Below are 17,500 nucleotides of genomic sequence, written 5' to 3'. Positions count from 1 at the left end.
TGATCGTGTGTTTCTGCAATTTAAAAATATTAATTAGAAGAAAAGAAAAAGAAATTGTGGCACAAAGCACATTATCAAAAGATTCAGCATACCTTTTTGGAAGTGTAACACACTGACTTTCAGTATCCTCGCTTTGCTGGTCAGCAGAAGAATCTTTTTTCCCGCCAGCAGGCTTCTTCTCAACCTTCATCGCTGAATCTGCACTTGAACCACGGTTCTTCTAAAGGCAAAATTTGTTTAATTCATTTTACTCCACGTTTGTAATTTCTAAATATTGGTCTGGTCAATAAACCAACATATGAATCAAGCTTCTTAAAGGGGTGGTTCAAAGTGTACTTTTAAGTTTTGGTTGCGTTTATAAGATGCAAAGCAATGTGTGCTCATGCTTCATTTGTAAAAAAAAAATCACGTTATTTTTTCATAAAGTATATCATACCTTGATTATATACTAGCTAACATGAAAACGACAGTCATATTTCCTAGTTCCTCCGAAAGGCCCGCGCTCAAGAGGCTCTAATTGATCAGCTAACATATTGTGTAGTGTTTCGCAGATCAGCTCCAAGTCATCAGGAAAATCTTCACGCACCTACAAGAGCGCACTTTGCCTCTGTTGTGTAAATATTGTCAGTCAGAGTAGCTGTTAGCCGTATCAGTTTGAGCCTGACAGAAGAGGAAAAGGACACAGCTGAACCTCATCCCTGCTCTCTAAAATAAAAGACAGGTGTCTTTCACATATATAATAAGCATGTTTAAGTAATATGAAACGTTCACATATCTTTAGCGAGTTTGTTATTTGAGATGTAGAACCAAGCGGCAACCTCCTGCTCCCCTCGTGAAGCAAATACGGAAGTAACTGAAACTGCAATTCATCAAAATTCCGCTAGTCCTGGCTCCATAATAGAGCAGATTGCAATTGAGCCCACTGTTAAAATGGCCAACTTTACAGCAGAAAAAAAGGTGTTTACAGCCTGGTATAAAGAACGATTTTGGTTCATATGGCTAATTTTACCCTTTAAAAATTATAGATTTTTTTTAACTCATCTCTTTCGTTAATAATAAGTAATATTAAGTCTGCATAATTAAGGGCGTGGCCACTTGAGTGACAGCTAGGTCTCGCTGGTCGCCCTCATTTCACCTCAGCTGATTCCAGCTAATTAGCTGCTGAACTCGGCATATACATTGTATTTTTGTTTTGTATTATGTGGCTTTACACAGTCAGTTGCCTTTTGGAATTATTTCTTACAATTATCAGATAATATAGCATGCTGTGTGCACTTAATTGTGCTCACAAACCATTCACATGCCCTCCATTTCACAGGTGAGTGAAATTATATACTTATATACCATCTCTATAAATATATGTGTTTTATTTAAGATCATTCATCATTTATAATGTTCTTTAGAGCTGTAAAGCACTCCAGAATCTGACAGATTGATTAACTGTAGGCTATAAAACAGTCATCTGAAGCGTTGTCATACAGTGTTATGCCTGGATTTCATCAATAGTCTTGCATTTACTAACACACACTATATCTAAAGTGTTTGGAAGTAATTCATGTTTTACTCCTGTAGAAAAACATCATAAGAACAATGCTTAGTGGCTCACTGTATTACTACAGTGTTTTTAAAAGACTAAACACTTTATTGATATAGTGTACAACCAAGCACATGTAGTCAGAACACAAACGAGTCGCAGGTAATGAAGTATTAAGCGTTTCTCCCATAGGAAAGCCCTTTAAGCAAAATGCTAGCATTGTGTAGCTCCGCTCACCCTCCGCCTCTTTGCCCTTGTTTGGTATCCCCCAGTTGGTGCGATGACGCGTGAACAAAATGGCGTCGGTTGGCCACGCCTACTGGTAGCTTCTTTTGGGTTCTTCAGAAACCTATGGGTGACGTCACTGATACTACCTCCATATCTTCTACAGTATATGTGTAGAACGCATGAGATGTATTACATCTTTGCTACAACATACCATTAACACTAGACACTATGCATGTCATAGATCAATTTTAACAAATAAATACTTACAGGTTGTGGCCCACAGCTTCTGCTATTATGGAACTAGCTGCTCCTTCTTTGAGGAGTTTTTAGTCGAATCCAGCACTAAACTGGGAGAAATTCTGGTAACTGTCCTTTGTCAAATGCTAGCTATATAGTTTTTATAATTTTCTGGAACATAATTAAAATTGAATTGTAAGCACTTGTCTCTTTGTGCTGTGCCCTTTGGAAGCCCAAATACAGAAACAGAAGAATCTCTGTGGAAATAGCAGTGTTGGCATGGCATTTTAGCTTTCTTTGCTATAACATTACAGCGCCTCTGGCCACACCCCTTCACTGCGCAGGGAGTATGTGTTTGGTGAATGCGCGTAACCTGAAGCATTTGTCATCTCACCAACCCAGATGTTTTTTTTGTAGTCCCCAAACTTCGTTTGCTGTAAGCTTTGCTAAGCTAACTCTGTAAAAGCTAATGTCTCCCTTTGCATTGAACTTGAAGCGTATTTCTTTCAGAGATGGTGTTTATGTTCACACAGCTACATTACACATCAACTAAAGTTTAAAATATGATATTATAGTGGACCACCCCTTAAAATGAATATATACATTTACATATAAATTATAAACATAGGCATTTTCTGCTTACCTTGGGTGGACTATGTGGGCCAAACTCCATTTTCTGTGATTCATTAGTCTGATTTCTGTAAGTGAATGTATAATGTATTACTTAACTGTAAAACTAACTAAAATAGAAGCAGCAGATATCTTTTTTATTGTGATTAGATTAAGTGCATCTTTACTAAGATATGTTGTACATTTTTTCAGTAAATACAGTAGTGAACATTTGAAGTGGATCAAAACATTATCAATGTTGTCCTAAAACTATTCAACAAAACCCATTCTTATCTTAGGACAATTTTTAAAAACCTTCCAGATCCACTTCATATGTTGACTACTGTATGCATTGCTAAGAATGGTATTTGAAGAACTTTAAAATGATTTTTTTTTATATTTAGAATTTTATTTTAACTCTCAGATTCCAGATTTCAAAAAGCCACATATCTGCCAAATAGGCCCTGTTTATACTGTCAGGTTTTGATGCCCAATTCCGATTTATTGCCTATTGCCTAGATTCATGTGTTTGCCATACAATTTACGACGTTGCACATGCATAAAGGTGGGTTCTAGCATCTGCGCCACACATGGGCGTTGCTAGGCCTATTTTAGGGGGGCTGTAGCCCCCCCTATATTTCTACTCAGCCCCCCTAAAACTTTTGCGATTAGCTCATAAACTGTACACTAAATTATCGCCTCAGTCCCCTTTAAATTTGATAAGAAAACAGCGGCAGAATTCAGCTCCTCCCCGTCTTTTGTTTTTTTATATCATCAGCAAACCACAGTTGTGAACAGCGAGAGAATGAGGTGTGTGTTTAATCAATAAATTGTTATAATATCTGCTTATTTGCAGCTCTTTGATATAGATAATCTTGTATCACCTGTCTCCCAATGTCATTAAGGAGCAGTCGGGTTTTCTCGTTGTTCACCTCATCCGCACAGCGGTTTCCTCCAGCGAAAAATTAAACTCTTAACGAATATTTTACTATTTTTATTTCAAAATGAACTACCAATATTAAACACTTTACAGTTTGTGTGGCATTAACTACACCATGCAGTCTTGCACAGAACCACTTAGAAAATGTCCTCGTTTTAACTGTCACTGAGTCACTGACAGAGATGGAAACATCAAGTGTTGTCTAGTATTAAAAAACGTATTTATTATTATCAATCAGATCGTGAACTATGTGAATTAAGTAACGTTAATTTTAAATTAAGTTTAAAAACATATATTTCTATGTATGGCATTTAATTAGAAAAGTGGCAGTTTATTTATTTAATATATGGAAACAAAAAATACACTAGACTATAGAAAGTCTAGTGGGTTTTACTACAGTAAACAGGTGGGTTGAGCCTATTTGGCTTATTCAGAACTCAAACGGCTGTGCCTGTCTATGTAATACAGTGGAATACTAGGATACAACCCATAATAAACAAACATTTTTAAGTGTATTACGATTAAATTACTACTTATAAATGTAATATTAGGCTTTATATATATATATATATATATATATATATATATATATATATATATATATATATATATATTTTTTTTTTTTTTTTTTTTTTTTTTTTTTACCTTATAAGGAGCTGAGCCCCCCTAAAATGAAAATCCTAAAATCACCCCTGGCGCCACAATAGCCCAGATGGAAGAAATTGTCTTGCTTTTATGCTTTTACAGTGGCTCTGCGAAATATGCAAAGCTTGCCCAACTTTAAAATGATTTTAATACGGACGTAAAGGAGGAGGGAAAGGGCAGTCATGGCAGCTATGGTTTATATATGATGTCCTCCACTGACTCATCTCCCCACAGGGAAAGAAGGCAGGTAACTTCTGCTGTCGACCACTGACCACTTTCCTCCTCCACGTTTCCTCTGTTATTGTTGTTGGTTACCGCGTCGGCGTCTCCACACATGCTCTTCCTACTACGTCATTAAACCACGGACAAGTACCTCATTGTCGCAAGTTTAATGACATACAAAACGGAATGCCTCAATAAATCCGATCTGCCAGTTTACATGATAGTCGCATTGTCACATATTCAATTTATAGCTGATTTATTTCCACATATGAAGGAGGCCTGAAACTGATGTCTGAATTTCCGAATGTATGCATTTTTTTCGTGTTTTCACAATCACAGAACAGATTTGATCTATGTCACATATGAGCAAGAATCGGAATTGGGTCACATTTGACTGGCAGTGTAAACGGGGCCATATTGTCCTATATGCGTCAATGAAAAGATGCATCTATTCAGCTTTCAAATAATAAGTGAATACCAGTTTCCAATAATTGAGACTTATGACTTATTTTGTCACATTTATCAAATACATCAAAAGTTTTGGCATACCTTTTCGGTTTGGGAGATGAGACCGGCTGGGAGCTTTTTCCATTGTCTCCTTCACCACTTTTTTGTTTCTCAGATTCGGTTTTCTTCTGGTCAGCAAGAGTCGACTTACTCTGCTTAACCTTCACTGAAGAGCTCTTCTGCGGTTCTACATTCTGAGAGTCTTTGTCAGTGTTCGTGTTGCTCTGTATGTTTGCATTCTGGTCTACATTAGCATTAGGAGTGTGTTGTGCTTTTGTGGATACACTCTTTTGGCCTTCATCATTACATTTCCCTGTTTCCTCTTTAGCTTGCTGAGCTACTCCCAGTGCTGCTTTAGAAGTGCCGGCGCTGACTGGCTTTTGAGTCGTTCCAATACTCCCCTCGCTATCTTTGCTAGAATCTCCGGTTAAAGCAGATGCTCTAAGTTCTGTAGGCCCAGCAGTTTCATTCTCTGGTGGGCTCAGATGAGAGGATGATTCAGCTGATTTAGGCATATCTTCTACAATGCAGCTGGAGCCATCGCTGTCAGAAGACTGATCGGTGTCCATTTTTTTCTCTTTATCAGTCAGAGAAATATCAGAGAGATCTGAGGTCAGTGACAAAGGCCCTTCTGCACCACCTGATTTCTTCTTCTTTTCCTTTTTTCTCTTCTTTCTTTTCTGTTGAAGCATGATCAATAGAAATATCCATTATAATCATCAAGGGAATTACATTTTCAAGGAGACCTATTATGCAAAAAATACTTTTTAAGGGGTTTAAACACAGTTGTGTGGCAACAGTGTGTGAATATTAATTAGCCTCTAATGGTAAAAATGATTAATTTTATTTTACTTTTTATAACCACATTGCAGAAACACTTTGATTGACATTCTCCCTTTGTACATGTCATCACAGGGGGTAAGCCCCACCCATTAGTGACGATCTCTTCCTAGCATACGGCATTAGTCGTGCTTTTTATTCTGTCACTATGCTGGCACATAGGCATTTGTAGCTCCACCCCCTTTTGAAAAGAGCATGATCTCATTTGAATTTAAAGCAGCTTAAATTTAAAATGGCACAGTGAGGGTTAAAGCCTTAAAGAAGCAGTTTTAAAGAGTTATAACATTATTTGATGGCCGTTTTGAGCTGAAACTTCACTTACACACTTCAGGGACATTCAAGACTTATTTTACATCTTGTAAAAAGAGGCATAAGAGGTCCCCTTTAAAGACATTTTATACTTTTACACTTATTTGAACTTTTTAATTGTTAAACTGATGTACCTTATTCTTTGGATTAGGGCTGGTATTTTCATTTGGTCGTTTTGGAGATACGTTGGCATTCTGGATTTCCAGTGATTTTGATTCAGGTCCAGTCTCGTTCATTTCTGCATTCGTGATTTGAGGAATAATGGAGGATGTTTGAGACTTGTCATGTGGAGTGCCTGACAACACAGAAAAACACAGGTCAAACTGACACACCCCCTTCCTACAAGCTGTAATGACCTCTTGGTAATCCTATCCTGTTGTTGCGAATCATATTTTAAGGGCTGACTGTATGCATTGTCGGCTACCGTATCATGGACGTTTTGGTGGAGGGACTCTGCATATTGACAATAACGCTGGGGTCAGTTTTATTTACCATCACCAAGACAGAAACCTTTTTAATTTACATTTTTAACCTACAGTCATTAGCTCTGACCTTTTTTGGTCAGAATATGGAATTGTTTTTAAATTCTTTATTATACACTGCCAATACGCTTATTTCACGCGGCCGCCATTTTAAAGAACCAAAGCGAGGCTGTGGTGGGAAGTAACGCGGAAGTATAGGACCAGCACTGCAAACATTGCAGTGACATGCTGTGGACTACAAACCTCCAGCTGTTGCCGAGATTTCAAAATACAGATATGGTGTAAACATCACTTTAATATCAGTCAGTACGTTTAATTTAAACAATTAAAAGCAATTTAGCATCAAACAACATCACAAGCTCTGTAAGAGTAATATGCTCAAGTGTCCTCCTAGGCTTCAGTTCATGGCAGCAGGTAAACAGAGGGGACGCTTCCCTGCTTCAGCCTATGTAACTTGGTGAGCGATAAACACTGCAGTCCTCTGTAGCACACCCTCGTGTTGTCCCGGTACTGAAGTTTTAAAACAGTCTAATTCCCGCAAAGTTAAAATTGAAGCACCGCTGAGCGCGGATGACTCGACTGATCTTCACGGCAGCTTCGCGATCCAGTCTCCATGTATCTTGTGTTTGCACTCAGTTTACCGCTCTTCACCCAGTGCAAACACAGATACACGGAGACTGGAGCGCAAGCGCGAAACAGCCATAAGGATCAGTAGAGTCATCAAGCAGATCGCTCGGCTGTGTTTGTGCTCAGTAAACAGCGGAGGGTGAACTGATGACCTTCTCGGCCAATCACAAGCATATCTGTTGAGCACGTGAACACAATGGCCAATCAGCGCTGTTTTAAGAAAGCCATCAACAGTGCTTTAAATGTTAGCGGGAAATTGACAAATTTTCTTTTAATTCAGTAACGTGACAAGTCTAATATAGTGAAAGAATCAGTTCATTAACTTGAGTTTGATAAATGGCATCTAAAACGTGTGTTTGGGAAAGAAAACGTTAGCTAACTAGTGCCGTTTCCCTTAACTTAGCTGAAAATAAACTCTGATATCCCTTTATATTTTCACCATTCATTCAGAACGGACCTTCGGGTCACTCGGAAGGCGGTGAAATGATAAATTTGTGTCTCTTTCTATTCGCTGATAAGATATACAGCCAAGTACACAACGTTCTAATGTAACTCCCAACGATACTTCCGGGTTTCTTCCCACCGCAGCCTCGATTTCGCTTTTAAAAATGGCAGCCGCGTGAAATCAGTCTATAGGATTTAAGAAATGAATTCCAAACTTTGTCAACAAAGCAGTGGAGAGTAAGACAATCATGAAGTGGCCTGATTCACTGATCTCATCTAGAATTTTAACCCTTCTCAGAAAGATAATATTAGTACACAACGTTTTACTTACAGTAACTGGGATGCTACAACACCCAGTTATTATGAAAGACTTTTAAATGCAGTATGGACACAAAATGAAAATCTCAACATATTAACCCTTGTGTGCTGTTGAGTGATTTAGAGTCTTAATTGGACCACAACTGTCTCTGTTTCAACCAAATGAAATGATTTTTGGTGACAAATCTTACTTTGGAAAAATGGGAAACCATTTTCCAAACCTCAATGATACAATAAATGTATTATCCTTTCGTAATGTTAGTAGTTGTCGAGTTGTTTGATTGCAACCATGACAGAATACAATTATGCTTTCTTGATTGTTGCTGATTTCCCTGTTGGGAAGAGGTGAAAATTGTGATTTTACTGTTGCTCATCAGTTGCAGTGAAATAAAGCCTAATTTCTGGCTTTTATATAGAGTGTAGTGTGTGCGCATGAGTGTAAGAGACCTTAGCACACTGACTTGATATGTCAGAGAAAATCAAAATGAGAAAACAAAATTAAGAAAATCTAAATCTCAGCTCTGAGAACACAGTAAACATAGTATGTATATTTATGCATGCACACTATAATTTGCTGTTTTACTCCATAGAACTCCATACAAAAGCCAGAAACTTTGGCCTATCTAAAAGATTAATGGTACCAACTGATGAATGATCAAGAGTAAAAATGGGAAATTGTACCTCTTCCCATCAGGGAAAACCACTAACAATCAAGAACGCATGATCATATGGTGTCACGGCTTTGTAATCACAATATATCGTTATAATAGAAGTCAACTGGGCAAAAACAGCCACTAACATAACGAAAGGGTAGTAAATTCGAACAATATACAAGGGTTTACAACACAAAATAGGCTACTAAAATGTCAACAAAACAACAGCAAAATAATAATAATAAAAAAAAGATTTAAATTCTTATTTCTTCATGCCATAAATGTTCAAGATGCATGCAAGAAGGCATCACATCATAAAACTTTAGGCACACTTTATTTTAAGGTACAATTCTCTCTCTATTAACAAACCATGACTTTTGTCTCAAACTACTAATTGATTGCTTCGTAATAGTTGGGTTTATGTATTCGGTAGAATTAAAGATTTAGAATAGATCATGCAGATGTGTTACCATACTGAAGTGTTACCAAAATATGACTAAAATCTTTTAGAATAATTTATTACATATAAAACAGTGCAGCAGGATCTTCGACTGTAGAATTACAGAGCTACTAAGAAAATTCTGCTACATAAATTCAGATTAATCAATACTTAATTAATTAAGATTAATAAACCATTATTATTACCATCGAAAGTTAATCAGTACCACCTGATAACATTTTCAAATTTTTTAATTATTTTTTTTTACCATACACATAACAAATATGCATTATAAATACAGAACAGCCAGAGAAAAATGACAAAAGGTAAGGTAAAAAAAGTCACATGATAAAAAGTCAGGGGGTCAAGAGTCCAACTCAAGAATGTTAAATGTTCTGTTTAAATGGCAAAGTACAGTCTTCACTCTCTTTATCATCCAATTAAACTTCAACAGAAATAAAATGATGAATGCAAGCAATAGTACACTAAAGCATTCAAGAAAACCAATGAATGAACAAACAACAAAATGAGAATTCGTATTTGCAAGAAGACATAATGAATCTGAGGACTCTACAGTACCTTGTGTTGTTTCATATTGAGATGGCAGTTTATGTCCACACTCACTACAGAATTTTGGGGCCTTTTCCAAAGCCTCGTGACTGCATTTAGGACACTTCATTTTATGGTGCTATCTGTAAAGAGCATAACTATGAATGAAGTAACTCCTCCATAAGATAACAATAAAACATACGGTCACATGAATTCAAAGAACTCCAAATTGCTTTCGATTTCAGTTCGCTCAGAATTAATAATTAACAATAGTAGTGGAGTCTGTAAATACAGACTGTGGAAATCACAATGCAATGAGTCACATACAGTAAGCTGAAGAAAATGAATGGATGTACTGCACATCAAGTAAGTACAGAGTCTGTGTTAAAAGTCAAACTTTGATAAATGCAAACTCCACAAACTCTTTTAATAAACCCTTTTAAAATGTTGTTGTTGTTGTTTTTTTAAGTGAAATATGTACATTTTGTAACAGAACAATATTTTAACTCAGACAAAGTTTACTTCGGCTCAGAGTGAACTATAACAATGCAGCCATGATAACGTTTAATATACTAGATAGCTGTTCAAATAATAGCACAAGCATGTTACTTTTCGTAATTAGAAGTTTGCAGTTATCTAAAATTTAAACAAAATAAGAAATAATTACAATCCAAATTGAACTTTCATACCTCAAAAGCAGTATGTGAAACGATCCTGCTCTTTTCACAGGAAGAGAGACAATCCTACTGCACATGTGCAGATTGGCTGTCATCACTCTAGCTTGTTTTTGATTGGAGGAATTGATTTTTTAAAACGATTCTGGAGATAATCAATGGTAAATAATCTCCTTAAGCTCTATTAAGAAATACCAGATAGTTTAGGAGAACCTGATGTTGAAACAGAAGTTATGGACTTTACTTTTTTAGGTTAGACACGGTTGCTACTTTGCAGTGAAAAAGAGTTAAAGGAATCAATTAAAAAGATATTTGTTACAATATAATTAGCATACAAAATCAGCTATTTAAAAAAAACATTGATTTAAACAGTCAGACATTTCAAACACCACAAATGCCTAAAAACCTCAGAGGAAATGCTGATTCTTATTGACTGTTGATATTTTACTCATTAATGTTGATATTTTACAGCATTAGTGTTTACTTTCAGCTCTAGGCTCGCCTAATAGTACCTACTGGAGAAGTGAGAAATACGATAGTAAAAGCCCTATCTGATTGGTCAGATTTGGTTAAACAACCAATGCATTCAGCACCAAATTCCTGGCACAAAAAAAATTCTGCGATATGAATATTGCATAGGCCTATATTATTTTCGTGATCACAATAATTTAATAAGCCCTGCTTATTTAGCCATTAATTGACAAAAGATTTAGCTGATACAGATAAGAAACTCGTTTATAACTTGACTGCATTGATTATCTGAAGAGCACGTGGCACTCCTCAAAGTGCCATCATTTACTGTAAATCAAAATATTACAGTAAGATCTCATAACAACTTATTTAAGTGTTCAACATCATTTATTGTTATCATCCATTAAAGTTCATTGACAAGAAATGGGACAAAGGTAGGGCCAGATAGAATCTGCGGATGTTTTTTGCTATTTCTGCGGAGAATTAGGGCTGCACGATTAATCGAGAAAAGAACACGATCTCGATTCGACCCTACTCATGATCTTAATTCAGCTTTTCTATGATTCAGCCAATTATATTTTTAAGGTCAGGAGAGAAGCGGAAAGGCGGACGCACAAGTCTTCACAGCAACATGGAAACCTTCAAATGGCGTTAAAAGTGTCACATACTGTTTTTATAAGGTATAATTCACCCAAAAATGTAATTTCTGTCTAAATGTAATGATGTATTCGTGGCTGCGAAATCACATGAGGTGACCGTGAGCTTCCGTGAGTTTGTTTACTACAGAGAATGCGCGCGTGCGCCAATCACGCCTACTTTAGTGAACAGAATATGCTGTGAATAACTAGTAATAAAGTTGTAAATAACGTTCCGTTTGTTGTACAGAGCGATCGTTTGAGAGCCGCGCTGAAAGAATGATTTGCATATGTGTGTGTGTTTTTTCTCAGAGTGAAGGCAGCCATGAGCCGCACTGGGAAGTGAAAGTGAAGATCGTATTCTGTGACCCTAGTAGGCGCTGTTCTCACTGTTTGGCTTGAACTCGCTCCCACAGGCACTAGTGTGCACATCATTTAAATGATCATAACGCATTTTACAGTTATGATTACGGTAAGTATTTGATATGCTTTTCTTAGCTAAGACAAAGTGTTGTGCATGAAAATAAACATTTACTGTGTCAGTATAACTAGCCTATATAACGTTAAATATAATGCAAGAAGGAATCTGATAATGACAAATGTCTCATTTTACCAATAAAAACAAATGGTCTAATAATGTCAGTGACAAATGACAAGCATCTGTCTCATTCATTAATTCATTTTCTTTTCGGCTTAGTCGCTTTATTAATATGGGGTCGCCACAGCGGAATGAACCGCCAACTTATCCAGCATTTGTTTTATGCAGCGGATGCCCTTCCAGCTGCAACCCATCACTGGGAAACACATACACACTTATTCACACACACTATGGACAATTTAACCAACCCAATTCACTTGTACCGCATGTCTTTGGACTGTGGGGGAAACCGGAGCACCCGGAGGAAACCCACGCGAACGCAGGGAGAACATGCAAACTCCACACAGAAACGCCAACTGACCCAGCCGTGGCTCGAACCAGCGACCTTCTTGCTGTGAGGCGACAGCACTACCTACTGCGTCGCCCAAGCATATGTCTCAAACATAATAATTCAAGTTTAGAATTATGAATAGTTGTATTTTGATGCCATCATTTTACTGTGAACTAACAAAAGTCCACCATAATGACTATACTTTGCATTTTAACCAACAGTAGACCTACACATAGGCCTATTATTATTATTATTTTACCATATGCTTGAGAATTAACAATAATAATAATAATAGCCTACTAATATTAACCTTTATTTTACATCTACAGAATCCTGAGAAAATTGTGATCTTGACTTTAAGCAAAAAAAATCGTGATTCACATTTTAGCCAGAATCGTGCAGCCCTACGGAGAATTTTGGTAAAAATCTGCGGATTTCTGTGGAATGATTTTGGGATATCATAGCTAAAACCTTAGTATGTGCAATAAAAAATAATGCATTTAATGTTTACAATGCAAATCCAATTACATCCACTTAATTTGGTAAACAAAGCAAGTCCCTCACATATCTACTAAATATTACTTTACAAACTTTATTGTACATAAATCAGATGAATATATTCATATTAGTCAGTAATATTACTGTAATTAATTTAAAACTGAATAAATATAGATTTACACACATTTACTCAAGTAAATAAACAGAATTAATGATGGGATAAAAATCTGCAGAAAATCCGTGGAATTCTGCGAGCGCAGATTCCGTGTGGGCCTAGACATAGGTAGTACTTAGAGACTCTTAAATATATGCGTGCAGTAAAAAATGTGACACTACTATGTGCCAAACATATCAGTTTAAGCAGCTTCAGAGACAGTACTGAATAAACTAATATATATTAGCGCTGCAACTGACATAGCGATATTTAGTACTCAATTTAATTCACCTTTATTTGTATAGCGCTTTTACAATGTAGATTGTGTCAAAGCAGCTTCACATAGAAGATCGTAGTAAATTGGAACAGTGGAGTTCAGTTTTCAGTGTTTAAGTTCAGTTCAGTTTAGCTCAGTTCAGTGTGGTTTAATAATCACTACTAAGAGTCCAGGCGACAGCGGCGAGGAAAAAACTTCACCAATTGGCGAAAGTGAAGAATTAAAAAACCTTGAGAGAAACCAGGCTCAGTTGGGCACGTCCATTTCTCCACTGGCCAAACGTCTTGTGCAGAGCTGCAGTCTAAGCGCCTGAGGCAGGATATATATTGCGATATAAATATATTTTTACAAGATGACTTAACTTATAACATTTGGAATGAATTCATCATTTTAAATCGATTGGGATTCTCTTGTAGAGGAGTATCTGCATAAAATACAATACAATTGAACAGATATAAATGAATTTTTACGAATTTTAAGACCGCATTGAGGTACAAAAATTCAATAATAACATATAAAATAAATAAATAAGTAATTAAAAACTATTTATTTGGGTTTATATACACCTTTATGACCTATTGGTTTAATTTGCTTAAATCTTACACAGTCACAGGACATAAAAACACATCCAAATGAAAACGATTCACTCTATTTTAGTTTTAAACTTGCGATGACCCCAAATATCACACGTTCTGAACTGTGATCAACTATAATCCTAACTTGATATTGCAGATCCGGCGGTGTGACTATTGCAGATTCACACATCGATAATGATGCTGAAACTATATATTGTGCAGCCCTAATATATATAAATTTGCATCCGCATAATCAACAACTATTTTTAATTTGAAATTAACTCCAGAAATGTACACCTGATAATAAAATCATAAAGTTACAACGCTTGATAAAAGTTATATTTAATGAAATGGAACACACAAATATATCATAATGAATATAGGCAAACGGCTCTCCGAAGACTAAGCTGCATAAAAATGGCATTGTTTACCGATGGAGCTCCTAAATAATCCAGTAAGCAACACTGGGTACATTATCTACACGTATAAGGAACATTCAATCCACAATCAACCAGCCATGCAGAAGCTCCAGGCAAGAAATGGCTTTGACCCTAAATTAACAGCGAAGCTTGTTGGTGGAAGCATCATGGTATGGAGCGGTTTTAATTTTCACTGAACCGGCAGAATGTATAACATTGAAAAAAGAGAATTGAGAATCTGCTGCTATCTATTAAGATAAAGAGAACGATATGTGCTAGGACATTCCAGTATGACATCCATTCAAAATATGCAGCAAAAGAGACTCCAGCAAGGGCGAAGAAAATAACGTTCAATCAACCAAATCTTAAAACCAATACATCATTTATAGTGGGAACTGAAAATCAAGATTTACAAGAGGCCATCCTGCAACATTCAACACTTAAAAAAGAATAGGCCACAATCTTGCCTGAGCACTGCTAGCGATTAGCATAATACAGGAAGTGTCTTGAAGCTGTCATCACAAAGGCTTTTCCTCCACGAATTGATACAAGTTCAGTTTGCCTGTTCAATGATTTGTTTCCGTGTCGTTTCACTTCCATTTATTGAGTAAATACCAAATTCTGATTTCATGAGAATAGCAATGCAGAAAAAAACAAGCTAATGTGCTGAATAGGCCTACTTATTTCCTCAACTATACATTGGCATCTGTACAATTGCTTTGGGCATGATTGCTGTATTTACTATCCTTGTGGGACATCACAAAAAATAAAATAAAATAAAATAAAATAAAAAAAATATATATATATTTATATATATATACACACACCAATAAAACATGTTTTATACAGTCAATTAGGATTACTGCTTAAAAAAACTACATGCTCTTTGTATATTTAATGAAATGGAACACACAAACATCTCATAATGAATATAGGCAAACGGCTCTCCTAAGACTAAGCTGCATAAAAATGGCATTGTTTACCGATGGAGCTCCTAAATAATCCAGTAAGCAACTCTGGGTACATTATCTACACGTACATTATCTACATTATCTTTGTATATCTATATATCTATATCTATCTCTCTCTCTCTCTCTCTCTCTCTCTCTCTCTCTCTCTGTATATATATATATATATATATATATATATATATATATATATATATATATATATCGTTCCCTGTAGCGGTAGGCACGATTAAGACAAATGTGAAATACTGTTGTACAGGGACAATTTTGGGATTTTCATTTTAGAGCGGATCAGGAACAGATCATTTTGGGGTAAACAAAGAAAATATATATACATTTACACTTTTAAGTAAGAATTTAAAATAATACACAAAAAAATTTGGGAAGTTTAATCAGAAAAATAAGTGAGTATACCGAGGGTATATGCAATTATTGATCCTCAGAAGTGGTAATACCCAGGGGCGTAGCGGTCCTTTTAAAAGTGGAGGGGACGGCTGTATGAGATCATATGCTCATATAATTATTAATCACCTGTTTCTTAATGGTCTGTCTCTAAAAGTGTGGGGGACGGATCCCCCCCGTCCCCCCCAGTTGCTACGCCCCTGGTAATACCCAAACAGCTCGTGGAAAAAAGTTAGCATACTGAGTATACACGCGTATAGCAAGGACTACACCAGTGGTGCTATGTAGGATAAAAAAAGAAATGAGCCAATTACTGAGGAAATATAGCTATATAACTGAATTTTAATTAATTGTGTCAAATCTTCCTTTATAAGCATGTGTTACGACTAACCCCCTGTCTGTTACAACTAGCCCCGCAGGTGGGGTAAATAGTAACATTTTTACTCCTGGCACTTTTGGCAACACTGCACAAAAACCATAGGTCCGGCGAGCAAAATGTCAGTGCTCATTTGTAGGAGAGGCTTCTGTGTTGTTGGCAAAAAAAATATGGTGTGTCTAACACCATTACTTTGTTCATTATTTGACCAAAACCAAAAAGTGTTACTTTGTGCCCCGCTCTCCCTACTGAAAAATCCATCTTAAACCAGCCTAGGCTGGTTGGCTGGTTTTAGCTGGTTGACCAGCCTGGTTTTAGAGGGGTTTTGGCCATTTCCAGGCTGGTTTCCAGCCATTTCCAGCCTGGTCTTAGCTGGTCAGGCTGGAAAACCACCTAGCCAGGCGGGGAGCCCAGCCAAAACCAGCTATGTCCATCTTAAACCAGGCTGGTCAAGCTGGTTTTAGCTGGATTTAGCTGGTCATTTTCCAGCCTGACCAGCTAAGACCAGGCTGGAAAAGGCCAAAACCCCTCTAAAACCAGGCTAGTCAACCAGCTAAAACCACCTAACCAGCCTAGGCTGGTTTAAGCTGAATTTTTCAGCAGGGCTCCCCGACAGTTAATATAAATAATAATAATAATAAATGACTTAATAATAATTGCTGCAACTTCCGGCTTCATACTGAGACTTACGGGACATGCCTTTCTGCAGCAAAGTACCCAACAGAGGTCGCTGTTGCCCAAATAATAAGCAAGACGAAACCACCAACCACCCAAAATGAAAAACAAAATGAAAGTACAATAATATAAATTGTTTAGTCATCAGCGAAAGTAGGTATGTGAGTACAAATATATTATATGCTCTACTAATATGAAAAGACAACTCTTTAATATAATATCATCATGATCTAACGTGCATTAGTGAAGCTATAGTGTTTCAAGTCCAACTTTTCACCAATTCACACAATAAATGACAGTTTTGACACTTCATCGACGTCTAAACACCAAGATTGAATGTTACGCTAATGCTAGTATTTTATCACAGAAACTGCGCACACAACCATAAGCAAACTCGATAACGCAATAGCGATTATGTTAATAAGGAAGCTAAACACCAGTTGTGCTCTGGAAAGTTGACGTACATAATAAACAGTCAGCTCGGGTGCTATTTTAGCTGTCGAAATGGTTTGTATGATGTGAAAGTATGAGCTGTGTGATGTTAATCCAGACGAGCTGGCAGTCTAATCTCATGGACATGCTAAAGCTAAACGGACACAGACTACTCAGCAAGCCGAGTGTAATGGTTTTGTCTTACCTAAAGCAGGTGTGCGTTGTCACAGAGCATGCATGTCACCGGCACATCATCGTGTATTTGACAGACCCTATGTCACACAAAGTTACTCTGAGCTGATCTGATAGCGTCTGTGCTTCTCACACAAGAAAGCTAAAGAAGAGCTAGGGCACTTGCATCTCAGAACTTTCGTTTCGTGAGAAATGGGCGGGATGGTTATAAAATGTACTAAATACAAAACCAAAAGCAGA

General features: G+C 36.8%; 1 protein-coding gene across 1 annotated transcript in view; it reads right to left on the bottom strand.

Moving 5' to 3' along the window:
* Positions 1-17,387, bottom strand: part of rnf213a (ring finger protein 213a) — a 101,582-nt gene extending 84,195 nt beyond the window's left edge. Inside the window, exons 1-7 of the mRNA XM_056454272.1 lie at positions 17,274-17,387; positions 9,614-9,726; positions 6,206-6,366; positions 4,965-5,602; positions 2,643-2,697; positions 93-220; positions 1-13 (exon numbers count right to left, since the gene is read on the bottom strand). The exon at positions 1-13 is cut by the window's left edge and continues 158 nt beyond it. Coding sequence (XP_056310247.1) covers positions 1-13; positions 93-220; positions 2,643-2,697; positions 4,965-5,602; positions 6,206-6,366; positions 9,614-9,713 — 1,095 coding nt within the window. The 5' untranslated portion in view covers positions 9,714-9,726; positions 17,274-17,387. The remainder of the gene's footprint in view (positions 14-92; positions 221-2,642; positions 2,698-4,964; positions 5,603-6,205; positions 6,367-9,613; positions 9,727-17,273) is intronic.
* Positions 17,388-17,500: the final 113 nt, after the last annotated feature.

Source organism: Danio aesculapii, chromosome 3, assembly GCF_903798145.1.
Source record: "Danio aesculapii chromosome 3, fDanAes4.1, whole genome shotgun sequence".
NCBI classification, from domain to species: Eukaryota; Metazoa; Chordata; class Actinopteri; order Cypriniformes; family Danionidae; genus Danio; species Danio aesculapii.
The sequence above is the reverse complement of the archived record's forward strand: the minus strand, read 5'-3'. Positions and strand labels throughout refer to the sequence as shown.